This window comes from Takifugu rubripes, chromosome 9 (assembly GCF_901000725.2).
Source record: "Takifugu rubripes chromosome 9, fTakRub1.2, whole genome shotgun sequence".
NCBI lineage: Eukaryota > Metazoa > Chordata > Actinopteri > Tetraodontiformes > Tetraodontidae > Takifugu > Takifugu rubripes.
In genome coordinates, this window is record NC_042293.1 from 12,293,998 (window position 1) to 12,321,725 (window position 27,728).

Consider the following 27,728-nt stretch of genomic DNA (forward strand, 5'->3'; position numbering starts at 1 on the left):
TTAAAGTTCACAGCTGTTAATATCCCAGCGGGCAGCTGTCTCGAGCGCGGCATGTGCCAGTTATCGCTACTGGGTTAGCCCAAACCGGTCCGCACTTAAAGTGACTTCAAGGAAGACTGCTAGCATAAATCTAGTCAGGGATTAGGATTTCCCAACAGCTCTGCCAGCTAACGCGCTTTGAAAGAGGTCGCGTCACGTCATCGCGCACCGATACGGCCGGTGAGAAAACGCAGGCAAGAAATCAACACGTAGTATTTCCATCGCTGGGATGGCAAGTGCAGAAAGGGAATAGATTTCCTCGGGAAACATTATCGTGCGCAGACATTCAGGAGGCGTCGCGTTGTGGCTACAATCTGAGCGTAAACCTCGCAGAGCTTCTCCCCCGTTCCGTGAAATGCCTTCGAATGCGATGTCTCTTACAGTTTATGGTTCAAACACCAGCTCAGATCACTGGATTTTATTATTTACCCTCCATGTTTTGTTTTTTTCCTTCCGTGTATCATTCGCCACGCCTGAAATAAAAGATTCCTCTGTGTTCCCTGTCCTCGGGGTACCCATTAGAATGGTAATTAATATCATTTCTGCGATGGAAACGACTGACCAGAGGCCTCCAAAAGTGCAGACGCGGGAGTTTAAGCCTGTTTGTTGACTGATCCGAGTCACACGTGGGGCGAATCTGTACAGGGAAGAGGGAGCAGAGCGAAGCGGAGGGCTTTTAACAGCTCTGCAGTTGTGAAACACTGCTGGAACACGGCAGAAATTGTCCTAATTTGCATGAAGAAAGACAACTTTGCCAGGGGGCATCTGGCCCCCAGCAGGAACGGACTCTCACGGTTGCTTCTTGGTCTGTGCACGAGCCTCTGCACACATTTAACGAGTAAAAAACTCTTTCAAACTCAGTCGGTCCCGTCCCAAATTACTCTGTAGCTGCTGCAGAGGACATCCGAGGACATCCTAAAGAAGCTTTGGAGCTTTAGAGTAAACGGTGAGAGTTACTTCCTAATTCTCACCACTTCCTGTTTTAAATGAGCCACTTTTGGAGGCAAACTGGCCAAAATTTCCCAGCATGCTCCCTGCCTGTCAAAAGTGACAGCGCGCTCTGATTTTTCTCACGACTCCCCAAAGTCTGTGCTAACAAACCACATCTGCAGGGGGTAAAACACGCGCGTCAGTGTGATCCCACCCATCCACACACGGAGGTCGTGCGCGGAGGACTGTTTTGTTTCCTGTCCGCAGCTTTGGACCATCGGGTAATCGGGAGGCATCAGCCTAATTTTTCCCTGCTAAAGCAAACAAAAATCCCATTTAGTGGTGATAAACAGAGAAAATAAGTGACTATTTGTACTTTTTGACTTGATTTGACTGTTTTCTTCAGCCCCCGTCTCTCAGGAAGTGCTATTAAGTAGTTATTACACAAGTTTCAGGGCGTTTTCTGGTCACTCTTGCTATGAAGACATGCCCACGAGCCTTTAATGAGGCTCAGGCTGTTCTGAGTCCTGATCGTTCTCTGCTCCGCGCCTCCGCTCCGAGCTCACTCAGCAGGTTTTTTTGCTCCGCGATATCACAGACGGGTGATGGTGAAACCATGACAACGGACAGATAGTGTTAATGGGACGGCTCTGCAGTGCCGCTGCGCTCCAGCGCGCGATGCTCCGCTGCTGCCTGCAGGGCAGCAGGATCTCAGTGGATTATGAACCTCTGTGGAGGGGGACGCCTAATCCCCGGCGCAGGTCCACACAGGTGGCCAAGCACCTTGATCGGGGCGCTGTGGGATCCACCTGGATGGTCGGAGAAAGAGGAGGGCGGGAGGGGGAGAAGGTTGAGGAGCCTCCTCAGCAGCACCACGGAGCCTCGCTCGAGTCTTTTATGGTGACGCTCTCGGAGGGTGATGATCAGTTCCCCCTGAAAACGACTTCAGGCACTTTTCTGTTCATGCAGATTATTTTAGGGTCCCATAAACAGCCGGAGCAGGACTCCAGCTGAAGCTAGCAATGCCCCGGCGGGGCCCTGGCATGCGGCCGCAGGTGTAGAGCGCTGTTGTGTTGTGACTCCAGTCTCCTTCAACCATGACTCCAGCACACCCGCCCCCCCCCCCTTCACCCCAAACCTGAGAAAGGAAGGGAGGATAAATCACCTGAGATGAGTGAGAGCCGACGCCGTCGCCTCTTTTAACCGCGCCGATATTCTCCGTCATTAGCCCTCCTTCCTCCAAACCTCGGCCTCGTCGTTTCCCGGACCCCGAGGGGCCACCGGAGCAGGAGGCGGCGCCCGATGATCGAGCCTCTTTTAATCAGAGGTCAGATAATGTCTAAAATACGCACGATCAGAAGCTTTGCTGCCTGTAACAGGGAGCATAAGACGACGCTTCCACAGATTCATGCTGACAATGTTTACAACAAGCACATGAAAAGACATTAAACACACTCTGAATTCAGAACCCGGAATATTTGAGGAAACCTCTTTTCAAAATTGATTTTAAAATATCACAAACAATGAAAGACATGAGAGCAATATTCGCCTCCTCAGCTCTTCCCTTTGGTTTCGGTGGTACACACACACACACAAAAAAAGGCTTTTTTTCCCCCTCCAGTGTTTGTCAAATTCAATTATTTTTAGCGGCTCCCACATGGTTCTGGATGATGGAGGAATAGTGACAGTGCTCTGGTGGAATGAATAGCCTCACAGGAGGTTCGGGACTAAATGAATAACACATCAGGGAGGCATCAGACGCGTTACAGTGGAGGGATTTTTTTTTTATTAGCCAAAAATGAGAATAAATCATCTCTGTGATCCAGAGGCGCCTCAGTTAGCGGCAACACACTTTGCATGCAAACCAATTCAGCCATTTAGCAAAATTAAAAGCCAGTTTGGAGCCGTTTAGGTTTGCTGTATTTTACTTTTCAGTCCGGTTCCTCAAAGTAAATCAGGGCAGATGTGTTTTTTTTATTTCTCCACATTTAAAAAGAATGGCTGGAGAAGGTGGAGGGAGAGACTTTTAAGTTTGAAACGGCCGGAGAGTCAAAGGAAAGAGGTCGCTTCATCCAAAAGTGTTTCCGGTGAGTCGACCGAGGCGAATTACCCACAATGCTGTGACATCAGCCTTCAAAGGAGGTGAAAAACAAGAGTCCTTTCACACGTCCCTCAACTTTAACGAGGAGCTGGCCGCATCACGGCCCGGGGAAGTCCGCGTCCTCCACCAGACGACAGTGAGGGACGACCTCTAATGTCCTCCCATTAGCTGCCGCTTTCAGCGCTTCATATTTTCCCACCGCTTCTGAAGGCGCAGTAAAAGGGCGGCAAACATCCTCCTGCTGACCTCTGCGCCCCGACAACACGGAACCAAGACACCGGTCTTTTTGTCCCAGTTCAAGCCGATTTCCTGGGTGCCACTGGTGCCGATCAGGATGTGAGGGGTTATCAAGGTCACATTTACAGCTGCTCCACCCCCCAATAAATTTATCACGTTATTGTTCCTTCTTTGAAGAACACGCCACACCTCCGTCCACTGAAAGGAAGATCCTTTTATTTATAGGTATTTAAACAGCCCACGTGATGATCATCCCCTCTGATAAACGCTTTGGGGACATTTTTTGAAGGGCTCATTACGCACAGACCAGCTGTTATAAAGCAGTAATAGGGTGTTTATTAGCTGAAAATGCATTTCTACTCCGGGTGACCCCAACAGCTTTATGTGCTGTCACTCACTTTGAATTAACCCGGATGATCGCAAGGAGGATTTTGATGTGCTGGCTGATTTTATCAGCTTCTGCTGCCGCATGTGCGGTGGTCGCAGCGCACGCTGTCCCACCATTGGCTCCGCCGCCTGCAGGGGCGTTGTTCTGCGCTAAGGGTGCCGGGGTGTTCTAGGGATGGCTAAGGGAAAGCGTACTTGGCACTGATCCCTCCTTTCAGCACTGACTGCAATTGTACAGCATTTTTTCCGTCGGGGGGGATGCATGTGTCATAAATAGTTCGCCTTTTCGGAGGGGAAGCGGACGCACGTTTAGCCATGAGATGAGGGCAATGCACTGTGCAAGAGTCGCGCCACAGAGAGCCTCCGCAGAACCCACGACCTGTTGCTGACAAGCCGCGGAGCAGGCAGAGGGAGAGGGGGGAATCCGCTCGGGAGAGACGGGAGAGGGTACTGGCCTTGGAGACGACAACCCGGGCTCGTCCGCGGAGGGAACCATGCAGTTTGCTATCTGGCTGGTTGGACTGATGTGTCATCTGTCAACACTTGTCCGGGACACTTTGCCGCACCGACTGCATCCGAAACAAGGTAAAATTTGATTCCTGGGTGATACTGTGTGGTGCGTTTACGACCCCAGCCGCGTTTGTGTCTCTATCCCCGCGTCTCTGCGCTCGCGTCCTAATTCGTTCGCTGTGTTTCCTTCCTCAGAAAGCTTGGTCAAGCAGCTGTCATCGTATGAAATTATCACCCCGCTCCGTGTGAATGACTTCGGAGAATCTTTCCCGCTCCAGCTGCACTACAGGAGGAGACGGAGGAGTTTAAGCGATCACCTGTCCAGCCTGCGGCTCCTCTACAGGATCGACGCGTTCGGGGAGCGATTCCATCTGAATCTGACAGCGCACTCCGACTTCATCGCCCCCTCTTACACGGTGGTGCACTTGGGAGCAGAGCAGGGCAACGGGACGGAGAGGAGCGACATGCGCCACTGCTTTTTCCGCGGACACGTCAACGGCAGGAGCGACTTCCCCGCGGTCTTCAGCCTGTGCACCGGTCTTGTGAGTATCTCTGCTTCTCTGAGGACTCTCGGAACTTCACGTTTCTTCATCTGTCCCCGTGCACGAGTCTCCTCTCCAGGACTGGAGGAAGTTTGCGAAGGGGAGAAACTGTTATTTCGCTGTCGCGCAGCGTCGCCGAGGAGGAGAGCCGCATCTGCCAAGCGCGTTCCAGAAAATCTGGCTGCTTTGGAGCGGTTGCGCAGAGATAAAAGCCCTTCTGCTCGAGAGCTCTTTGGCAAAGCAAATACCTGAAAAGGCCCCGTGTTCGGGTTTGCTTTGAACCCACCTGTTGGCCATGAAGGCATCACAGCAACAGAGGACACGCATATCTAAGGATGCAACAGCAGCAATAACCATTAGAGCGGTGCTTAAAGTCCTAACTTTGGCTACACATCATCGGTTCTAAAGCAGCTGCGCTCTTTATGGATCATATCAGCTGACCCGAGAGCTCTATAATAGAGTTACTGGGTAATAATGAGTTTACGGCTCGTTTCGGGGTTATATTTGAGCATCCCGCCTTCTATTGTTTGCTGACTCCTGTGTGAGGGAATGTGTTAAGTGCTGAGGGGGTTGTTTTATGGGTCATGTAAGGTTACTGGTTCAGGGGCAGTGGGTTGACCTCAGCCGCGCCAGCCCGATTCTGGTGTGGTTGGGCGGCCGCAGCCAGGCAGACCACAAGCCCCGGGTCTCATATTCAGCAGCCGTATCAGTGACGGTTCCTTATTTTAGACGGGCGGCCCGCGGTGCCAGGACGGCCTCGCAGGGCGAGAATTAGCAGCGCGCTGATTCTATTCATGATGAAGCGTTCAAGAAATGAAGCCCAGGCACTGTTGGGGGAAAAGACGCTACGTGTTGGATTTGAAATGCGAGGTGTGCTGGAACTATCAGGGTAATAAGCATTTAATTGCCCCTCTGCCCAACTTTGATGTATGACTGGCTTATCAAAACATGTTTGCATCCTTTTTCAAACAGCCCTTGTTGCTTATCCGCATCGTCACTCATTGAGAATGACAGGACAAAGGAGACACCACCAGAGGCTATTGGGTCATAAATGTGTCCGTATCTGATCACTGGGGCTTCATGGCCAGGCACATTTTGTTGGGATGAGGTCATTAAGGAATAATTAAGCCTTAAAACAAAGGGGTCATTCTCGGAAAAAGCCGGCTCCCCTTTCGTCCACCAAAGCTGTCCCCAGGGGAGATTTTGGGAGGAGGGAGGTGGGGTTGAGGAGCTTTTGGCCTTTTCAAAGTGAGCGGTGACAGGCAGGAACGAGGAGAAAAGCTGCAAAGAGGAGACAACCGCTAATGAAGGTGGTGTGGAACCTTCGAGGGATCGCTCCCACCGTGGGAAATGTTAGTTTCTGATGGAGCTGGCGCTCCTGGTTTGTTCCGAGGACGGGGAGCGTTCGCGGGGAGAGGCGCCTTTAGGTAAAAATCGCCGTCACCTCTTGTTTAAGTTCTTTTCATCTTCGGCGAGCGACGCTGCGCGACTCCGCCGCCCTTTGCTCAAACACCGGGAGCCAAGAGTCGCTCCATCTGTGTCGCGAGGTGACCTTGCATCAGACAGGAGGCCTTTGAGCGCGGCGCGCAGTTCAACACCCACCACTGATCAGCAAACAATGTTTCCGTCCAAACTTTTGCCAAAGTGTCTGCTGAGCTAACGCTGGGAAAGTCTGAAGCTCGGCCCCCCTCCTTTGACTAAACAGAACATTTGTCACTCCCGCCTTCCTCCGTCACATGAGAACTTTAACTTCAGGCCTTGGCTCATCAGTTCAGCTCAGCTCAGCTCTGCAGTCTCACCAACACCACCAACAATCTCTACTTTTATCGATTTAATCATTTCTTGCATGAAGCCGACCAGAATTTTCCTGGATCGCAGCAGAGATTTAAGTTCTCCTGCATATACTGTGAAGTTTATGGTGACTTCCAGAGCTGGTCAGTGTATAAAATCTCGATTATTCTTGTGATATTTGTTCAAATACATCACATATGCAGCCATACTTCACATTACATCATTATAACACGAGCATCAGCGGACAGAACTATTGTTTCATTTGAATATTGGGGATATAATGTGTTGCCACGTGTGTCAGTTCATGTTGATGGCACACGGCTCGCATGTTTTGTGCTGCGTACCGCACATGCGCTCCAGCTAATCCTTCACCCTCTGGTAGCCAGAGAGGAAAAACACACATGCAGATTCGACATGTTTCAGGTCTGAATTCCACTCCAACAACATCGGCTGACTGGATGATGAATGAGTTTGGCTTCAGTAAAGACAACATCCCAGTATCGGCGATTAAATTTAGAAATATCCATACATCTGGCGCAGTGCGTAAGAGTACAGTGAGCTAAGAGGCTTTGGAGGTACCAAGCTTTCAAATCAATATTAGCATTCCTCTGTCAGCAGCTTTCACCGTTTATGATGATGTCACTTCTCCCGGTGCTAGGCTGGGAGCGGAATGCATTTTCCCCAGTCAGGATAAACACTTTTAACCCCCTGCGCGCCTGAATCATCTTGTAATTGCATTCTTTCGTGGCTATCTTTCATATATTTGACAGGATGCAAGATTTGCCTTCATGCTAATCGACGCCGTTTCTCTGCCCCAGGTTGGAACGTTTACGACGCAGCACGGCGAATACTTCTTGGAACCTCTTTTGAACGCCGCGGGCGAGGAATATGACGAGCAGCACAACAAACCTCACCTTGTGTATCGACACGAGAGGCACAAGAACACCTCCAAAAGCGCCAACGCCACGGTGCCGTGCGCTGCCTCAGGTAACAGGGTGCAGACTGACTTTACTGCCTATAACCACAGTCTGCCTGGCTTTCGCCCGCACACACCTTCTTCAGCCCTCTGTTCGCTTTCCGAGCCGCGGAAATAAACGTTGCCCTGAAATGTAAATTGCACCCAGTCACGACTGTTGGCTCGCGGGATCCTGCAGAGATTTCGGCCTTGATTGAGGCCTGTTTCTGCAAACTCCATAACTGAAAATGCAAATTGTGCTCCTTGGTGTGCTTATTTCCTGTTGAGGCGTTCAGGCTGAGGTCCTCTAGAGCAAAGGAGTAATTGCTCCTCAGTTTGAGGTTGCAATTATTAGGCCTGCAGAGGGGTTTTTTTTTTTTTTTTCCGCTTGGAAGGTTGCTGAAAGGATCCACCCAATTTCATTTGAGTTTTTATGGCCCAGGCCTTTGGATGGTTGAGAGGCCCTCATGAGAAAGGTGGGTGACCAAGCGGTGCTGGACTTGGCGAGTCGTCCCTCGCGGGGAGCTCCGTGGGCGGGCTTTGTTGTGTGATGCAATAAATCTATTATATGGAGACCACTTGATTTGGTTGTTGTCTGAGCGCGGCCATTGTCGCCTGGGGGTGGCCATTGTGTGCGCGGCTGGTTTAAAGGACTCGGAGTGACCTGATGGGCCAGGCCCATTCCTCCTTTCACTCTCCACTCACCCCGTGTTGTAAACAGAGGGTCCCTCGGCCCCGACTCACAGGCCCTTTTAAATATACTTCCCGTTAAGAAGCGGGTGGGCGACAGCTCGGAAAATGACCCCTGACTCCTGCCGACAACATCCATCATAAACATTTAGATGCGCTTTAAGTTTAAGCTAGCAGATATCTACATAACCATAAACAGGGGTCCTAACGGGGGTCCAGACCTCCAACCGATGTACCGCAGGAGAAACAGGAGACACCAGTGCGGCTCATCAAAGGGAGGCAGGGAAACAATAAGCGGCGGGATTAAAAGAAGCAGTGGGGATGGATTAGGACTGCGAGGTGTCCCAGATTGTGGTGCCTCGGCTTTATCAGATAGGCCCCGCCCCAGATGCACTGATAAATGGACTCTTTGAAGGCCTCACTGAGCCAAGACCAACAGGCCCATCCTGTCTTATTCTGGGTAGAGGTTTGGAACACACTGCTGCTAGCGGGCGAGACGTAAACACTGGCCCAGCCAGAGCTGCAAAAACGCTCAGCTTTGGACTTTAAAATGGGTTCAATCCAAAGATCTTGGCTCTAGCATATGTACTCCCTTCTTTTGTCTGTTCTGCATGAGTTCTCTGCATGTTCTCTCTTCTCTGCATGTGTGCCGTCTCGCTTCCTTTTGTTTGTTAAAGCTAACTTCAACACAACTTTAGCCAAACGTGTGCTTGGGTCTATGATAATATTTCATCTAATTTAGGTTTACTGCCAGTCCTCCTTCAGCACTCCTCTGGTCCTGCAGCTATCGATCCAGAGCAGGTGACAGTGCAAAAGAAAGGTTTCAGATTTATTCTAGGGCATAAATAGCAGCCTGAAGAGGCGATGTTGCTAGCACGGGCAGATTCTTCTCCCAGAATCTTTCCTTTTTGAAGAGCTTTAAAAGCGCTCTGTCAGATCAGTCTTTGGTCTCCGCCCCTCCTTAAATCAAAACCAGGAGCTGCAGTTTGAGTTGTGATAGATTTTGTTGGTCTGAATCAAACACATACCAAATGGCCGGCCGTGACTCCAAATCTGCCAGCCAACGATTTCCATCTGCACAAGTTGCTATTTTGCAACAACGGTTCGCTTGCTCTTCTGATCATTGCCCCCCCCTTTATCTTTCTATTGTAGAGCAGAAATTAGTCTTTTCCCTCTGAATTGTGAAGATGAAACGAGCTGTTTTGCTTCACAGACGGAAACAAAATGTGTATCAGCACAGAGATAGCTCTATTGAGATAAGAGTCCCGGTTCAGCCTGGGCGCTCCGAGTGTGCAGGAACAACAGCTTCTTCTCTATTGAAGCGCTCAGACTTTCCAAAGTTTGAACAGTCCCAGCACACCTCTGCAAACACAGTGAAAGAAGGGGAAGATGTTTTTTTCCCCATAATAAGTCAGAAGAGCAAACCTTGAGCTGTACTTTTGCTCTTGCCAGGTCCCCAAATATCCACGAACACTTAACTTTTATTACATTTCGTGTCAATGCTAGCAAGGCCTCAAGAGAAGTGCTGCACTAAGGGTTTTTATTGTGAACAAAAGTCTGTGTTGTTTTAGCATGCGCGCGAGTGGGCGGTTGCCATTTTCAAATCACAGCAGATAAACACTGCAAACGTACAAATGAGTCAGATCTGAACCGGCACGCTGGAGATGTTTCGGTCTGCTCTCGTTCCAGACGACCTGTGTGGCTTCCCCAGCTGTTTAGGTAGCGGCTGAGTGATTAATGTTTGAACGTCACAGAGTACCTTGATGTGCCTGGTTCTGGCATTTAAAAGCCTCCAGGGAAGGAGCGCACTGGGCTCAAATCACAACAGCGCTTCAATCTCAAGTGACATACTCTACGGGGTATCTGTCTCCGAGCTCGCATGTGAATCCCTGCATCACCCCTCCAGGGAGAGATAGCCGCGAGCATGAGGGTGGCTATAGATAGGGGAAGATTGTTCGCTGGTTCTCTTCCCCGTGCCTTCCAGCGTCCATGGGAAGAAAGGGGAGACGTGGCGTATCTTCCTTAATCACTGGCTGCGTGACCAAAGCGAAGGGGTGTCGTATTTTGTCTGAATAAGAATTGAACACAAACAGTTGGACAGCAAACGTTGCCAACTCTAAACCCAAACAACGACGCTGACACAGCTAACCGGGCGGGGGGGCCGGGACAGCAAAAGTGAGTCGCTTTGATGTGTCAATACTTGGCACACATGACATGTGTGCCTCCTGACCCTCAACACAATCATTGTATGGGGCTCTCCCCTTGGCGCCCACTGGGTATACGTGGTAGTTCAAATGCTAGCATCAGTTTTTTTTGATCAATGGGTTCATTTAAATGGAAAAATGCCCTCCCCCGCCTGGGTTTTGAACCGGCCGACTTGAATGGCTGCCCGCTCTCCCTTTGCGCTTTCATGTATGTGAATGGAGGCACTTGTTGAGTGTGACCTCGCTCTCCTCTTTGTTTGCAGTCACTCTCTGGTCGGCTGGGTACGACCTTGAGATCTCTCTTTGAGAGGTGTGCAGATACGCGTCCTGCTGAGCAGTTTGTGCTTTAGGATCTTGGTTCTGCTCTTAACTCTGGCTCCTAATGACGGGTCGGGAAAGGTGGGTAACTGGGATGTGATTGACCACTATGACAACCTCTGCCTGACTTCAAAATATCAAATAGCTCCTGAAGGCTTAAGCTTGCCCGTGCCCCAATGACCCCTGGGCAGATGGAACCTCCTCCCGAGGAAGTACCTATTGTTGTTAGGCAACAGAGTTTGTTTTGGCCCTTTGTGTGCGTGTGTGGACGGGGACTGCCTTTCAGTGCGTGTTTGCGTCCATCAAGAGTGCTTATCGGCCCGCTGGCCCATCAGTCTCTGAAGTGTCCCCCCGAGTTGTGTGATTTGCTGAGCAAGCAGTGCAGAAGAATGGGCAAAGGAGCGCCTTTCTCCGGGTGCTTGAGCAGTCCTGGCCCGCGCCGCATGTGACCGTCAGCTCCGCTCTATTGCTTGGCAGAGGCCCCAGCTTCTTCTTCTTTTTTTTTTCCCCACAAGCCCCATTCATCTTTTACACCTGCATTTGAGAATGGCTCCTTGTTGTCAGCGTAGAGAAGATGACAATATTCATCCCTTGAAAAAAAAACGCTTGAAAACACAAAATTCAGAGGGCGCTCGGCCGCTGTCGTGTGATTTAGAGCTAGCTGAAAGCAGCTACATTTTAGAACTGTAATAGCAGCCATGTGTCCGCCCGCCCCGAGGCGTCAGCCCTATTGAACGCATGACAGATTCCAGCGGGGGCTATTTTCTGCCGCTGTCTACTGTCTGGGCATTCTTAACGGACGGGGGCTGATTGGAACCGGCAGTGATTGATTGCGGTGCGGCGCGGGTGACAGTCGGAGGTGAGACGGGGTGACAGGTGAGCGACAGTTTGCCACTGAGCCGGCGGAGGGAGAGGCGTCGCCTGCGGCGCCGGCTGGTTATCATATGAAAGGCCGGGCGTCAGTCAAAAGTGGATTTCTGCTGTTTCCTGTCAGGACAAAACGATTTCTGTCGCAGGGTGTCGACGCGTGAGTCAAACGGGTCGCCGCTGCCCTCTTAGCGTTGGGGAAGGTAACTTCCCGCCACTATCGGCGGGGCCCTGAGAGCTCTCCGTCTCTAGCGAGGTTAAAAAGCCACTTCACTTTTACAGCCTTCTTCAGCCACAGCAGTTAGCCGCCGTTGCTTCTCCCCGTCTAGCCACCAAATTGCACTTAATTGTTGCCTCAGTCGGCAGCATTTTCCCCCTCTGGAGCTGTCAGCTGATGTGCCGTGACCGAAGCATGTGCCCATCACCACTCCTGCATACTGTCTGCTTAATTGGCACCGAGGAAAGAGGATGCTTCGACTCTCCTGGAGCTTCTGTAGAAGAATTTTAATTAGTCCAACAATCGTGTTTCCTATTGTCGGGCGTCTGGCGTTGATACTTTGGACAGGGAGCTACGTTCGAGTCAAAGGGCAACGCTTTGATCCAGATCAGGAGCTCAGCCTGATACTTTTGGACTGCCTGGATGTACAGGAAGGGGGTCAGTAAGTCCACGCTCGGGCATCCAAATGCTTCTATTCCAAATTGTTGAACAGGTGCTGCTGTGCAACAACCGTTAAGCAGCTACTGTCTTTGATTATGTTTTGGCAAATTCCCCCGCCCACCCATTTACGACTTAAATAGGTGGATTTTTATGGGCTCATTGATGTATAATTAAAATCGGGCATCCGTCGCCGCTTGAAGTCATGCAACGCTGGGCTTATTTTACCATCCAAGCCTTTCCAGAATGTGAGATCATGAGGTATGGATGCTTAGACCCTGAGGTGATGCCCAAAGAGGGTGTTGTTATGACTGGGTGCGGGGCAGGTCAGGGCAGTCACCCCTGTCTTCTCATGGTGTAAGTAGCAGCTCACTACCTAGCGAGAGAGGGATTTGAACCTAAGGAGATTTGGGAAAGGTTGTGTGTGGCTAATCTGCACAGATTCAAAGGCTATTATAACACAGGCCATTTTTCCGACCCCCCCCCCACCCCACCCCACCCCACCTTCTCTTCTCCTTTTTCATCTCACACTCGCTAGCACTGAGATTAACACCAGTTTCTGTAGATGCAGATATTCTTTGGGCCTTTCATAATCCCTTTGATGTCAGCCCGTCTGTAGTGATGAGTCTGTTTAAGGGGTTTAGTGTAGTGGGCTCGGCCTTGGCAGGGTTTTTCCTGGAACACACAATGCCCCGCTCTGCCCCGCTTGCCTGGGACGTGTTCGGGGGCCAACAGGCTGCCTTGGCACCGATTCGGATGCTGGCATCGGCACTGGGCTTCATGGTGGCGAGAGCTGCGGGCCAGAGAGTCACGCTCCACCTTTGGTACCTAACTGGAGCGATAAAGACGTCACCTATTTACTGTCTCTATACTAGATTGATTCTGCAAAAAAAGAATCTTCTTATTCTCCGTTATTAGCTGTCTGAGGGTATATTTACTGAAAGATTCGAGTTAATAATAATTGTGATACTAATCTTTTTTTTCCAAGTGGAAAAAAAAGGAGGCTTTACTCCAATTGCCTGGTCAAAGTTAAAATCAGATGGACCTAACTGCAGCAATTTAGTTGCATAGAATCACATGTTGTCAAGCTTCACTGCTATTTACCGCTCCGAAGGTCTGTTTTAGCATAGAAAAAGTCTGCTGAAATCTCCCTGATGCTGTAAAGTTCTTCCCCTTCCTGGCTGATGCTGGACAGAATCCCTTTCATATGTTGGTGCTGATGAGGCTGAACATGCTTATTTCAATGGCGTGTGACGGTATCTGGGTCTATAAAAACAGATGACACACGCGTGCAGAGCTGGAAGTTCATACATCCTAGCAGGATTCCACAGCTAAGGCTAAGACTAGCAGCCATATTTTTCTTTTTTTTTTGCTGTGTCTGTTTTTTCATAATTACATCATTTTCTGTCTCTCCTCACATGGCCCGAAGCACAACGACACGATACTTGTGACCTCTTGTGTCTGGGGACAGTTTTTCTGAAGTCTGACACAAAAAATGTACGTCTCTTTTAGTGCACCGTCTGTTGCGTGATCCGAACTCAGCTCTCAGCATCAACCTTTGACTCTTAACTGTGGATGGGGGGGTTGAACATGTGCAACGCTCATTTGTAATTGCTCAAAAATTTCAGAGGACTCCTCTTGAGCAAAACAATTACAGCACGACAGGAGTTTGTTACATTCTACATACCGGTCCATGCTGCACTGTTGCTATTGGCTGATGAGCGCCTGTCATTACGACTCCAGATTTACTGCAGCCAGGGTCGGATTTCCCCACAACAGCTCGTCTTCACTCTCAATCATATTCTTCTGCCTCCGTGCGGGATGCTAGCTAGCCACGCTGCATGTTAGCTAGATTAAATGTAATATTTACATCTTTTTTTTCATTTCTTTTTCTGTGTTTTAACAGAGGACTCCAAGATGTCAGACATGTTTGAGAGCGGAAAGAACATGGGAGACGAGCTGGAATCTCTCAGAGCCACCATCGAGGAGCGACATATCAGCGCCGACGATGCCGATGGCGCACAACCCAGATCCCCGCACAGACGCAAGCGCTTTCTCTCATACCCCCGCTACGTCGAGCTGATGGTGACGGCGGACGCCAAGATGGCGCGCCACCACGGACCCAATTTAGAGCACTACATCCTAACAATCATGTCAGTAGTAAGTAAAATAATGATTTTAAACTTTTCCCATCGGTTAATTTCACGTCCTCATAGCGTCTCCTCACACACGGTGACCCGCAGGTTGCACATAAGGTGGGATTAAAGGGTAGCGTGGTATGTTTTTGTAGCGCCGGAGTTCTCAGCTTCAGAAAGGTGGCTCTGTTTTTGCCTGCCCAGGTCACCATGGCAACTTATGCTGAACTCATAACCTGTTAGGGAGGAGATTATGTTGAGTTTAGGATTAAAATAAGTTACTAACAGTGCTGCACATGCATCAGATTTGAGACCTAATGTCAGCAATACTCTGCAAGGGAGGTATTGTTCCTAAACCTGTGAAACCTCAGCTGTAAAATTAGATTCTTATATATAAAGTGTTTTTAAAAGTTGGAGAACTGCAGCTTTGCCCAGTCAGCTGGCATAAAGAAAGTCTGTCTGGTGCACCTCAGGCTGTCAGGCTAACTGAGGAGCTAACAGCAGCCTGACAGCAGCAGCCTGAAATGTAGCTTCATGGCTCCTGTCTGCCGGATTTTTTTTAAAATGAGGGCAGACGAAAAGCCCAAATCTCCTGGCGTGAACCATCTCAGATGTCGCCCGTCTGACATTCCGGTCATAAACCCGGTCGTGACCCGAGCAGGCACGTGCTAATTGATAAAAACCCCTGACTCAGCACCTTGACCTTTTTTACAGGGCTCTTATCTGACGGGAGACACTGGTAATTAGGGCAGTGACGTTGCGACTGGATGTGTCTGAATCGGGCCGAAAGGCGCCGGGAGAGAATGTAGGTCAGGACTCGTGATGAGCGTGAACCTTCCTCGGGTCCTCGGCGGTCTGAAGGTTCACTCTCGCTAACATGGAGATGTAATCATTGTCAGTGCCATGTTTTTTTTAAATCAGACAGGATGCTGGATGATGTCAAAACAGGTTCCAGCGCACAAACCTGCCGTTTCATTTAATAAAGCTACACCTTTAAAACGGGACGCCACGGTTCTGGTCCTGTGCGGCGTCGGACCGCTCGCTCAGCACACACCAACGCGGCGAGAGAGGCGTCCCGTGTTGTAATAGACCAACAGCATTCAGAGCTCAGCTCGCTCTGGCCGTCCTGGACAGGTCTGGGCCATGTTTGCCCCCACCCCACAACCCCCCCGGGGGGGCATGTGAAGCTAAATGTTTATAGTGGACTCATGAGTTCCTGTCAGGAGTCCGCACATGGCCTCAGGAGCCTGCTGGCTGGACACGACAGGGGTGCACGAGCACGGCCAGAGAGGCGGAGAGGAAGATCCTCGCTGGTCTCTCAGAGCTCTCACTTCACCTTTTTTACTGGGTTGAGATCTCAGCTTTTGTGAGGACCTGTGTTTGGCTTTAATAGCATGTTGATTAAACCTCCCCCCGAAGGAGTCTCTTCATATTTGTTTCTTTGGACTTGAGTGAGCCGCTGCTGTTTTTACTCAACTCCGTGGAGCGGAGCCAGACATCAGAGTGCTCTCGTTCAGCCTTCGGGCCGCCTGTGCTCTGGCTCGGCTTGGTGGAGGTTTGCATTTTTTGTCTGTGTGTTTTGTTTTTGTTACAGGTAGCGGCCGTCTACAGGGACCCCAGCGTGGGAAACCTCATCAACATCATGATCGTCAAGCTGATCGTCGTCCACAACGAGCAGGTGAGCGCAGGGGTCGCGACCTGTGCCACGGCACTGCAGGTGTTCCTGTTTGAAAGGACAGTGCCAGCCTTGTCAGTCCTGGTCCTTAAAGACAGGATCTCCCTGGAAAACAAGGGCTGTTACAGAAAGACACCTGGAACAGGGGATGAAGAGGCTTTTTGTGCATTTTCGGTGGCAATTGATTATTAAAAGAAGACAAAGTTCATATTTCTTTCATATGTCTCATGTCAAACTAAAAACAAACAAAAAGAACCTACAGTTCTCAGTAAGCAGCTGTGCTCTTGATGCATCCCGAGACGTTGTTTTCTCGCGTTCAAGCGTCCCTGATGTGTATCAACAGGAAGGCCCGGCGGTGAGCTTCAACGCCGCCACCACTCTCCACAACTTCTGCGTCTGGCAGCAGGGCCAAAACGTCCAGGACGACAGCCATCCCTCCCACCACGACACCGCGCTCCTCATCACCAGGTACGCCGCGACCACCGACGCTACGCTTCCGCCCCTGACTTGTGTTCGCGTCCCGCCAACGCGTGTGTTTGTGTCCCTCCAGGGAGGACATCTGCCGCGCCAAAGACAAGTGCGACACACTGGGTAAACCTCCGCTTTTCTCCCCGCACCTCAGGTGCCATCACGCCGCTCTGCGCTCTGTTAACCACAGCTCATAAACTGTGCAGTAATGAGTTTATGGCACGCCGTCAGCTAATAATATTATAGTGACAGAACAGAGTGGTAGAAAGGGGAGGAGGGAGGGAGGGCCAGGGGGAGCCGGTGGCGGCGCTAATCTCTCTATTACAGAACAAATTTTGATGGCTTAATCGGCTTTAACACTCGAGCAGCATGTTTTCATTGAACACTGGTGCGTCTGGGCGCGCTTGTGTGTTTGTGCGTGTACGTGACCCCGCAGGCCTCGCGGAGCTGGGGACCATGTGCGACCAGTACCGGAGCTGCTCCATCAGCGAGGAGAACGGAATTAGCGCCTCCTTCACAATCGCTCATGAGCTGGGGCATGTGTAAGTCGCAGCACTCATGTTGAACCCTCAACCTGCACTCCATCCGCCACGCCGACCCGCCCCCTCACACACACACGCACACACGCACACACGCTCCTTCACAACAAAAGCCCTCTTATCAAGGTCGGTAGGGCCCAGGTGCAGAAAAATTCTAAAATGAAAAAGCTTGACTTTTAATGACTTATAATCCTTTATTACACACCACAGGGTTCAGTCCTCCTATTATTTAAGAGAATGCTGAGGAAAATATACAGTAAATAGTAAATACAGTCGATCTTTAGGCTCCTGATGTGGTGGGGAGGCGAATGAGGTGGGTCGCCTGCTGCTGAGAGCCACTTGTGAAGTGATAAAAGAGAAAAACTGGTTTTATCCCACGTACGTGAACCTGTTTATTGTTAACAAGTGTCAGGTTGAAACATGTTTAGTTATTATACATCTCTGCTTTTTCAGTTTGGACCTAAAGTGCAGCATTCTGCTTTTCCTTTCCACCCACAACTAAATATCACATAAAAATCTGTCTGTGAGCGTCAGGTTATGATTGAAGGATGGTCTCCCGCCTCCTCTGCCCCCCCCCCGCCACCCTCGCGCATTGTTCAAGTAGACCTTAGGAGCCAGTTGGAGGAGTCTGAGGGCCCCAGCCTCCCCCTCTGCGTCGTGTACGGATCTGTTTGGGGGGGGGGGGGGGGGGGGGGGGCTCCAGCAGATGGAGACCTAGTTGGCTCCGTCTCCTGGAACAGTTGAATGCTGAGTTCACAGTTGTGAGCTATCAGGATTGTTTAGTGTTCAGAGAAGTCCGAGGACGAGACGCACTTCCCACAGATTAAAGGAGGACGTCCTCTGACGGACCGGAAGTCCGAGAACTGCTGCGGGCCGCAGTATTGTGGACGTGTTAGTTGTTCACGAAGGTTTTGCTGGGATGAGGAATTTCATCTGTGTTGCCCTGATGCTGCTTTTAAAAGCATTGGAGGAAGATTTGCTCATGTCAGCATCAGCCACCAGCACCCAGTGTGTGTGTGTGTGTGTGTGTGTGTGAGGCTCATTATGGTGCTAGAGGCTTACTGTAATTATTCCCTGGATGTTTGCCTTCAGGCCCTCAGCCCCTGTAGGGTGGGCCTCATGCCAACCGTGCTCGGCCTTGTTTACGTGGCTGTATGGATTGACCCTCAGCCACAGTCTCGGCTCAGCACTGGCCCACATCCTGTTGTAAACATCTCCGACATCATACAGCTGCACGGGTTCCTGTGTGTATACACGCATGTGTGCGTGTGGACTACACGCATTTATGGGGACCCCACCAAACCTCACCACAGAGCAGCACATCTGGACTGGACGGCACCGTCCTGGAGATGATCAGGAAGCGCGCGCGGCTTCGCGGCGTGCAGCTGTCCGTCCGCAGAGACGTTTCATTTTGTTTATTCCGACTCACGCAGATAATCAGCAGATTAACCGTGATCGGGATTAGCACAAAGTGTTTGTTTACACTTGAGTAATTACTCAAAAATATTGAAGCTGGTGTCCAGAATTCCGTCTAAACGCTCGCGTAATTCCATGGAAAGGCTCCGAGTTACGTCCGGGTTCACAAGCTGACCCTGACCTTAATTTAGCCTTCGCTTCATTTACGCTGCAGCCTCAAAATGATGGAATCAGGTTTTCACAAATGTTTTGGACCTTTTTAAGCTGCTTCCCAACTAGCTTAAGTGCTTCAATTGAAGGTGATTTGCCCTCTAATGACTCCCACGATGATCCGGGGTTAAAGATCCACCTAACTGACCCAGCAAGGATTAAAACCTGGGATACCCCGCAGCAAATATAACAATATGTGCTGGTGCTTTGTCCAAAAGGATGAACAAAGGTGGCGAGCCCGCTGCTGAGCACGTTGAAAGACCTAGTCTAAGTTCTGGAGATGGTTCTGAGGCACCATGATAGGGAAGAGGACAGGACAGATTTTGGATAAAATCCCGCCATTCTGCTTTTTACATAAGCCTTTATTGTTTAAACACCAGCGTGTATGAGGAATGAGACGCACACAAAACACAGAATGGAGATAAATGTGTGGAGTGTGTGGTATTACTCTGCGGTATTACTGGATGCGTGCGGCGCGATCCCCTGTTCCTCACGGTTGAATGTAAATCTTATGACATTAATCCTCCTCGGCTACAACTGAGCCATTAAGTGGCCGATAATCACTTTGTGTGTCTCTCTCTGCCCGCTCCAGGTTCAACATGCCTCACGATGACAACCCAAAGTGCTGGGAGGGAGGCGTGAAGCGCCAGTATCATGTCATGGCTTCAACCCTCAACTACGACACCAACCCTTGGACCTGGTCCAAATGCAGCCGCAAGTACATCACGGAGTTCCTGGAGTAGGTTCCCCCGCTGAGTTCAGCTGGTTTATAATCAGCGCGGATGAGTGATGGCGCGCTCTTCTCAGAGAAGAAGATGTCTGATTTGATCACTTCCACAGTTTAAGTGTGTCATTAACTTTAAATTTGTTGTGACGTGGTCGGCTAAACAGTCTCCTTCTGGATCTCCTGCAGTGCTCTGTAGACAGGTCAGCACAATGTAAACTGTGTGGACTTGTTATTGCCTGGTGTTGAAATAGTATTTCCTGTTTGAATCTGGGGGTCCTCCCGCGGTGACCCCAGGCTTTAGAAGGAGGGACGGACGGCCCTCCGCTCCAGAACCTGCAGCGAGGGCTTATTAAGCCGCTCTCCACGTCGTGGTCAGTGAGCCTGGTCAAAGACTTCCCTTCAAGATGGGAAATGTCACTTATAATTAGATCTCGCTCGGACCTGACCCTTTAATCTCAGCCTCCTTTCCTCTGTTAATTGTGGGGGCTGCACAAAGAGCAGCCTTGTTGACCAGATGCGTCTCCCGTGCAGCGTTGCCCGATGCCTCATGGAGAGTTCGGAGGTGGCGTTTCACATATTTTCCGCTGTGGAGCGGCCCCAATATCCTGCTACAAAAGAGCTGAGTCTCAGAGAATCCATGCATCTGTGGTGAAGGGGCGGGGGGGGTCCAAATGTCCCAACCTTACACCGGCTTCACAGCGCATGGTGCAGTTTTGGCTGTAATAGCGCGACACCGTGGGAGCTGCGGCGGTGGGAAAAGGCCTCTGTGAGCCTGGAAATCCATCAGCGGCCAACAATGAGGCACATTGATTCCGAGCAGCACTTGCGCAGTCCTTCAGTACTCCCGATCAGGGCCAACACGGTCAAGCACGTCAACGTTTTGATGATCTGTTCTCCCTGAAGAGCAAATCCAATCTGCGGCAGTTTGAAAAAGAAAGGCCGCGCCACCTCTCAGCGTCCCCCTTTGAAAAGCCGAGGGACGCCCCTCCCACCTCTTATCGGGCCGTTGATGTAATAATGCTCCAGTGCCGAACTCCCTCACCTGAGGGCCGATGAAAAGCACCTCGCCGCTGCACGGCGTGATTATGTGTCAGCCACAACATAAAGCGGCCATTCATTCCCTCGCTGGCGCGGTGCCATTTGATTTAGGCCTGGAAGAAATCCAAATACGTTTTTAAAAAAAGGCCGATCTTTGACAGCTCGTGGGGTGAGGAAACCATATTATCATCACTCTCGTATCTTTGCTCGGCTGGAAAATTAATCACTGGGACGCTCCCATTTGAAGTTATTTGGAGCCATTTTAAATCATTTCCCTAATAAAAACAGGGTGGAATTTCATGAACTCTGTGACCTATGGATGCTCGGCCTTCCACGCGTGCCTGCTGCTACACAAGTGTGTTCCGCAGAGGCTTCTCGGGCTCCTCGCTGTTGCAAAACCTGTCGTTTTATTCATGGAAGCCATTATTGTTTAGTCTCCTGTGACGAGCATCCAACCTTAAATCATCGAAACTTTCAAGTCTGTCAATGGCTGCCAGGTGTGGAATCTCTCCGAATTGCTTTGCTGCCGTCAGTCCGCAGCGCTCATTTGATTTTTGATTTTTTTTTTAAATGACCACGCTGACCCCTTCTGCCTCCGCCTGCCTTTCTGTCTTAATGCTTCCATTAGATTTGGGGATGCTGATTAGAGAGATGAGCAACTGTTGAGGGATGATGTGGTGTCGGACTGTGCTGTGATTCCTGGACAGGCACTTTTCCTTCACGGTGCGGCTCCGCGCCCCGGTTTTCCCGCCTGGCAGTTTGCTTTTGGTGCGTTGCAGTTGGAAATGAAAGGGGAAAGAAACAAAGTGGCGGTAACTCGGGATAATCCTGCATAATTACCGGTTCCTCGCGTCAGCTGATGCCGTCGGGAGCAGGTGTTTTAGCAGCTCAACCCCGGATTAAATTTGTCAGAGGGATCCAGACGTGTCGGGTAATTACACATCTACGCGCGTCCTGTCTGCCAGTTTCCTTTTTAAAAAGTAAACAAGAGGAAGAGAAGCGCCTCGGTTTGACCGGAGTCTTCGGAGGTGAAGCGGCGTTCGTCCCTCTCTGCGGACCACCCACGCGGGCCAGCGGTGACAGAAAGCTTTAAAGATGATGACTGTGAATGGTTCAGACATCATAATTCAGGACTTCAGAAACATTCTTCATTTTATGTGTGTATTAAATTTCTTGTAGCGGCCTTACCCTCACCCGAACCCTATGATGTGTTACAGTACTGGCTATGGAGAGTGTCTGCTGGACGAGCCCGTGGGCAGGACCTACGAGCTGCCCACCCTGCTGCCGGGTCAGATTTACAACGCCAACAGACAGTGCGAACTGATGTTTGGACCTGGTTCGCAAATATGTCCATATTTGGTAAGTTGACATATCGCTTACATGTGAAATGGAGATTTTTAATAGTGGTTAGTAATCCCCCCCCCACCCACAGAAACAGTGCAAGAGGCTGTGGTGCACCAGCGCAGAGGGGGACCATAAAGGCTGTCGCACACAGCACATGCCACTCGCTGACGGGACTGACTGTGGTCATGGCATGGTATGTCTGTCCACTTTATTTATACAAAACATCTATAAGCGATGTTCACTGCAATCGTGTACAAAAACACTCTGTTTGCTGCTGTTTAAACCTTTTTTGGGGGGTAGTGGGGTCAGTAGTCTAGGATGACATGATTTTTTAGGTAAACTTTTAACATTTATTACACAGTAAGGAACATTTATTAACCAGTAGGAAATCTGAACTTGACCCGCTACCCTCGCTGCGTTAGCCCCAAATACTGACTGGAACCAAATGTTTCATGCAGTGAATTCCGATGTTGTTCTTCTAGTTCACTTCCTTTACCAAGGAAAAGGAATAATTTATCATCCATTACCCCCCCTGCCTCCTCTGTAGTGGCTGGAACCCCTGTAAATGTGGTTTGTTTGGGACTCTAGTTAGAAACCTGAAGCCTTACCCTCTGTTGTTACGGGGCCCCAACCCCCATTAGCCTCCGTGTGTTCTGAGATGCTATGCTAATTAGGGCCTAGACGGCGGGTCAGTCATTGAGGATCCATGGAAAGAAGGGCTGCAGGGGAGGGGGGTGTGGAGCCGAGAGTGAAAAACAGGAGGAAACAAAAAAGCTGGAGAAAAGAGAGGAGCAGTTCTGTGAGGGAAAGGTGAGGACGCGGCTGCTTTGAAAGAGGATGCCACCTGCCGTTCACAGCCGCGTCACCTTGTTGTGAACCCGCGACCTTAAACCCTCTATAGAAGGTGGGTGAGTGGGTCAGCGGTCAGGCCGTAACAGATCCCAGGCTCGGGTCAGCCGAAAGATCACAAAAGATCTCGCATCAGTGGTTCTTCAGCAAAGGAGGTGGGAGGAGATGAGAAGGAGGTTCGGGGGCGAAGGGGGATGCGGTGGGCCGTGTTTAGCATTCGGAACATGCATGAGAGAGAAGGAGTGTTCTCATCTTTCCTTGACCTACTGACCTCTCGCCGTTTTGGCCGTATCCCTCATATCCTTTCATCTGGCTCCATTGCCCATCCCCAGCATGTCAGGTCCTGGCGCTGCTCTCTGGTGAGGAGAGGTTAACAGGGGATGGCTAACATCTTAATCCAACTACAACAACTGGACTAAACAGTAATAGTCCCACTATCACTGCTCGCAGGGAGGATGTGGGAAGATGGTGGAGAGGACACGGTGTTGGCTTTAATGAGATACAAACCATTAACCCAGTTTGTGCTGGTTTAACTGGGATATAATGTCCAGGATTCCTCAGCAGTTGTACACAGCTTTACTGTACTTAGAGTTGAAGCTCCAGCTGTGTTTATGGTGTCGAGGTCCCTGTTTCAGCTCCGTGGAAGGGGGGGGGGGTCCCTTTAATGTGGTGCTTTTATTTGGTGTGTTCTGCTCATATCATCCTCATATAAGGTGATTCGCTACATTTACATTTTTTAAGTCACAAAGTTCAGGTTTGAGGCTTCATGGGGTCCTGAGGTCGAGCTTCTGCCTCTGAGGTGTCTCTAGACCCCCCCAGGTGGGGTTGGGTAGCTCATGTGTGTGAGTGCTTGGGGCCAGGGGGGTGTCAGATGTGTGGGATTACAGCTAAAGTCTCTCCTGGGGGAAACGAGCAGCAGATATTGTCTCAGCAGCCGCGACCTCCCTTTGAAGAGCTTGCGCGGCAGCCTGTCATTAGACCGACAGCCTGCCGTGTCATTCGCAGCAATTACACGGAAACGTCGGCGCTCACAGGAACTGTATCCTCCGCCGCCGCCGCCATCTTCCTCGTCCGCCGACGTTCTGTTCTGCCCGGTTATGAAACAAGGCTGCGAGCGCGGCGGCTAATTGAGGTCAGCGCCTGCAAAGCGGCAGAGATGCACGTCTCCCCTCAAGGAGTGAAAAAAGCATGTTTGTATACAGCTAAGTTGGACGGGGGCACTGGGAACCGCAGGGTTCACCCCCCACCCCCCCCTTCTCCTCTTGTGCCTCTCTTCCTTCCTCCTCCCTCTCTGCTGCTCGGTGGGCCCTCTCACGGGGCGCCCGGATGAGTAATGCGGTCACATGACTCTCGGCGGCGTGCCTGTCATCTGGCTCAGTGGGCCATGCACTAACGAGGGCATCCCACCGCTTGTTGTCTATAAATACCCCCTCAACGGCCCCCCCTCCCTCCCTCCTTCCCTCCCTCCCTCTCTTCTCTGCTTTTCTTCTAACTTGTTATTTTTTATATTCCAACGGGGGCGCCGGTGAAAAGCCACGCTTTTGTTTTGGGTGTGGAATCGGGTGAACGGTGAAAAATATGCAAGTGTTTTTATTCAAGTCCTCAGCGGTACTTCTGCGCTCCAGTCCGAGTGGGTATTGTTCTGGAATGGAGAGGATGACGCTCTTTGGAGAGGGACGACAACCTGCTAACGGTTTTCGGCCCATTGTGGCGAGATAGAGAGGTCTTGAAAAGTGAAGCATGGGGGAGAACAGAGTCCGCTGGCGGAGGTGCTGAGTGTTGGTTGGAGCTCCCTGGCAGCCTGACAGAGCAGTGGGACGATTCTGGGATGGTGTGTGTGTGTGTGTGTGTCTGTACCGGATTATGAGAACGCTATCGGTGTCACTCTCAACTAATCTCTGGACGTTTGCAGGATGTCGCCACTTTGATTTCTGGATTTGCATGAACAAGAAGATGGTTGTTTTAGCGCCGCCGCCGCTGGAGCCTCCTTGTCCAGCAGTTTAGCGCTGCCTGATGTGTCTTCCACAAAAGGCCAGCTAATAAAACCACATTTTTATGGGGAATGCTACCTGTAATTACTCAGTTCAAGCAAGTGTAGAGTTCTGTTATAAAGGTGTTCATAAAGGTGTTTTATGATTCTCAGTTCAGTATTCACTTCTTTGTAAGGTCAGTTATTGAGTGTTGTAGCTCTTTTATATAGACTGACGGGGGAGTGACTGGGCCCAAACTCCCAATGAGCTTACCATGTGGGGCGAAGGCAAAAAGAAAGTGTATTGGAAAAGCTTGTCCAATCCTAATAAGAGATATTTAAACCAAAATAATCCCTGCAAGCGTTGTGGAAGTAAGTGTTGTCAAAGGAAAGAGGACAGGTGAGATTGGAGGGACAGAGTTATGGTGAGAGGGTGGCTGGGGTCACGGTGGCATTATGTCGTCTCATGCTTTCACTTCACCCTCCCTCTGGATGCGCCCCCCCCACCACTCCTTCTGTCTGTAACTCATATAGAGGGGACGTTCCTCAAAGGCTGACAAACAGTCGGCTCCCTCTGTTCTAGGTGAGAAAACTATGACCCTCAACGCTGGCGGCTCTGTTGTATTTATCTCCTTTTCGCTGAATTTTAATCTTCCTGGAGACGGCAGAACAAAGCACCTGCAGCCGGAGGCTCAGTGTCGGACCCGACACCATGAGAACGACCCTCCGCACACGAAAGGTGATGACTTTTGGAAACGGCCGTGTTAAAATGAAAGGCCTTTTGAAATCGCCCCTCTGCCTTCTCATTCCCGTGATGTATGGCTTTCTTCAGAAATGAGATGCTCCCTGCAACCGTTTCCTGGCAATTACAGGGCGCCGACGTCCCGACCAGCCGAGGAGCTCGGAGCAGATGCTGCTGTCTGCGGCTTCTGTCCCTGCGCTGGAGGTTAGCGTGCCCCTCGCCGCTCTGACGGGGTCGGCCTGTATTTTGGGTGCACTTCCCTCAGCGCGATGCTGGAACCGTGCATCCGGATGCAAATCCGCGCGTCCTGACGCCGGCTGTTGGGTTGCGAAATACCTTAATTGGGAACACGTGCTGGACACAGCTGGACAGGTTTTTCTCACAAGACCTTCAAACGTCCCACCGCACTCCCAAGGGATGGCGGACTTTGACGGCCTTTCCAGGTCTCGCAAGCATCCCGAATGCTTATTAGAGATTTTCCAAGATTCTCTTTCACCTCTGCCGGGTTTTTTCCCCTCTCCCGAAAGCTGTGCACTTTGGGAAGAGAAGCTAATTGGAAGTGAGCGTGGCCTCCAAATGCCTCCAGAGCAATCACCCTCACACGCTGACGCACACACCATCGTCTCACACAGATGTTTCTTCCTTACACCCCCCCCCTCTTCTTCTTTTCAGTCACATCACCTTTTCAAACCAAACAAAACGGTTGTAAACACAGGGTGCCACTGGGGGGGGGGGGGGGCGCGGTGGGGGGGGGGGGGGGGGGGGGGGGCGGTGGAGGGTTTGAATGCCTCGGAGGCTTCCACAGGCTTTGGCCCTCTCTGACAGACAGTCCAGGCTTGTCCTTGACAGTTGCTCGGGTCTCGGCGGCCCACTGCGGTGGTCTCTGCATGGCCCTTCCCATAAGGGAGGGTTGGGTGGGTTGCTGTGGAGGGGAGGGATGCAAAGGTTTTGGGGTCTGAGGTCAGGGAGGGAGTTTTCCCACGGACTCTGTGTGGAGCGGTTTCGGCGCGATAAGCACGGCGCCCTCTGGAGCTGGAAAAGCCATTTTCCCTCATGAATATATACGTTCCCACTGAAGACGTCGTTAATGCAGCATTATTAGTGGAACAAGACAAGAACAAATAAGCAGGCCCATTAGCCAGAGTCAAAGCAGCTCAATGTTATGGAAACGTTTGTGGCTTATTTAGTGCGTCCCCTGCAGCTGCTAACACCTGTCTGTCGTTGTGCACAAGCTTCACACTCCATCATTAGACCGGCAAACACACATGCAAGCCAGCCGAGGACGGAGGGAGCAGCAGATCTGGGTCCGCCGTCCGCTCGCAGGTGTCGGCCACGGTGGCTTTGTACGTTTGCAGGTGTTCACCTGGGGGAACGGCCGCATGTTGCGAAACGGCGTTAAAGGGAGACATAGTCGGAGAAGGCGCCGCCCGCGTGGCTAATACCCTCCTCTTGTTGGAGCAGCAATTATGACGGCGTGTTGATTTGGGTCACATGTGGTTCTGGTTTTGATTTTTCTCTTCGTTAAAATTATGGGAGACACGTCGCTCCTCCGCCAGAGGAGCGCGACGCGGCAGCTTGACCTCACTAACGCTGGAATGTATCAGAGTTCCCAGATTGAGCCTGTGCATCCTCCTGGTGTATCTGAGAAAAAACAGCCAGACAAGAGAAATGGGTTCCTGATGTCAGGCCGCTCGAGCTTTGTTCCTCTTGTTATCACGGCGCTAGAGTTTCCTTATCACGGTGCCGCTGCTCCGCGGGCCCGTGCGCTCGGCCGCTGATCCACATACCCAGACAGACGCCGACTTGTCCCACATTCCTCCGGCGAACGGGACCCTCCGACATCTGAGTCGTCGTGGTCGGGATTTGGTTACAGGCAAAGGGGAAACGGGCCTGTGGTGCTTTTGTTAACAGAGGTTGTTTCAAGGTTTGGTAGCTCTTTATTTCTGTCTGTCTCCGTGCCCCCCCCCCCCCATTCCCCCACCTACACCTCCCATTTCTTCAGTCAGCTGGAGGAGCTGAATTCTTTCCATCAGGATAAACACTTGCTGGAATCTCTTTCAAATGAAATTAATGCCTAAGATCTAAACGCAGGGTTAGGAATTCAGAGGAGAGCGCCGCTCCCAGGGGTGTGTGGACAAATTCTGCCGCTCTGTTTGTCCTCGGGACAGTCTGCAGGATACTGGATGTGCTTGTGTCTGTTCCTGTGCAGTACTGCAAGCACGGCATGTGTGTGAACAAGGAGCTGGACCTGCAGCCGGTTCATGGCGAGTGGGGGCCTTGGGGACCTTACAGCGTTTGCTCCAGGTCCTGTGGCGGAGGAACCCGGAGCACCAGCAGGGACTGCAACAAGCCCGAGTAAGACACCAAAAGACACACGATGTCCTCTCCTG

At 50.9% G+C, this 27,728-nt stretch overlaps 1 protein-coding gene across 3 annotated transcripts in view; it reads left to right on the plus strand.

Moving 5' to 3' along the window:
• The first annotated feature begins 3,855 nt into the window (after positions 1–3,855).
• The window catches only part of LOC101066654 (A disintegrin and metalloproteinase with thrombospondin motifs 20), a 47,917-nt gene continuing 24,044 nt past the window's right edge, over positions 3,856–27,728 (plus strand). For 2 of the 3 annotated variants that reach the window (XR_003889513.1, XM_029841507.1), the window contains exons 1-12: positions 3,857–4,279; positions 4,400–4,746; positions 7,356–7,524; positions 14,133–14,386; positions 15,956–16,039; positions 16,380–16,504; positions 16,587–16,627; positions 16,941–17,046; positions 19,262–19,408; positions 21,652–21,793; positions 21,867–21,971; positions 27,548–27,693. Coding sequence is in view for 2 of the 3 variants with exons in the window: in XM_029841507.1 (XP_029697367.1) it covers positions 4,189–4,279; positions 4,400–4,746; positions 7,356–7,524; positions 14,133–14,386; positions 15,956–16,039; positions 16,380–16,504; positions 16,587–16,627; positions 16,941–17,046; positions 19,262–19,408; positions 21,652–21,793; positions 21,867–21,971; positions 27,548–27,693 (1,757 nt within the window). In the remaining variant the exon portion in view is untranslated. Of the gene's footprint in view, positions 4,280–4,399; positions 4,747–7,355; positions 7,525–14,132; positions 14,387–15,955; positions 16,040–16,379; positions 16,505–16,586; positions 16,628–16,940; positions 17,047–19,261; positions 19,409–21,651; positions 21,794–21,866; positions 21,972–27,547; positions 27,694–27,728 lie in introns of all 3 variants that reach the window. The other variant, XM_029841508.1, reaches the window with a different exon arrangement.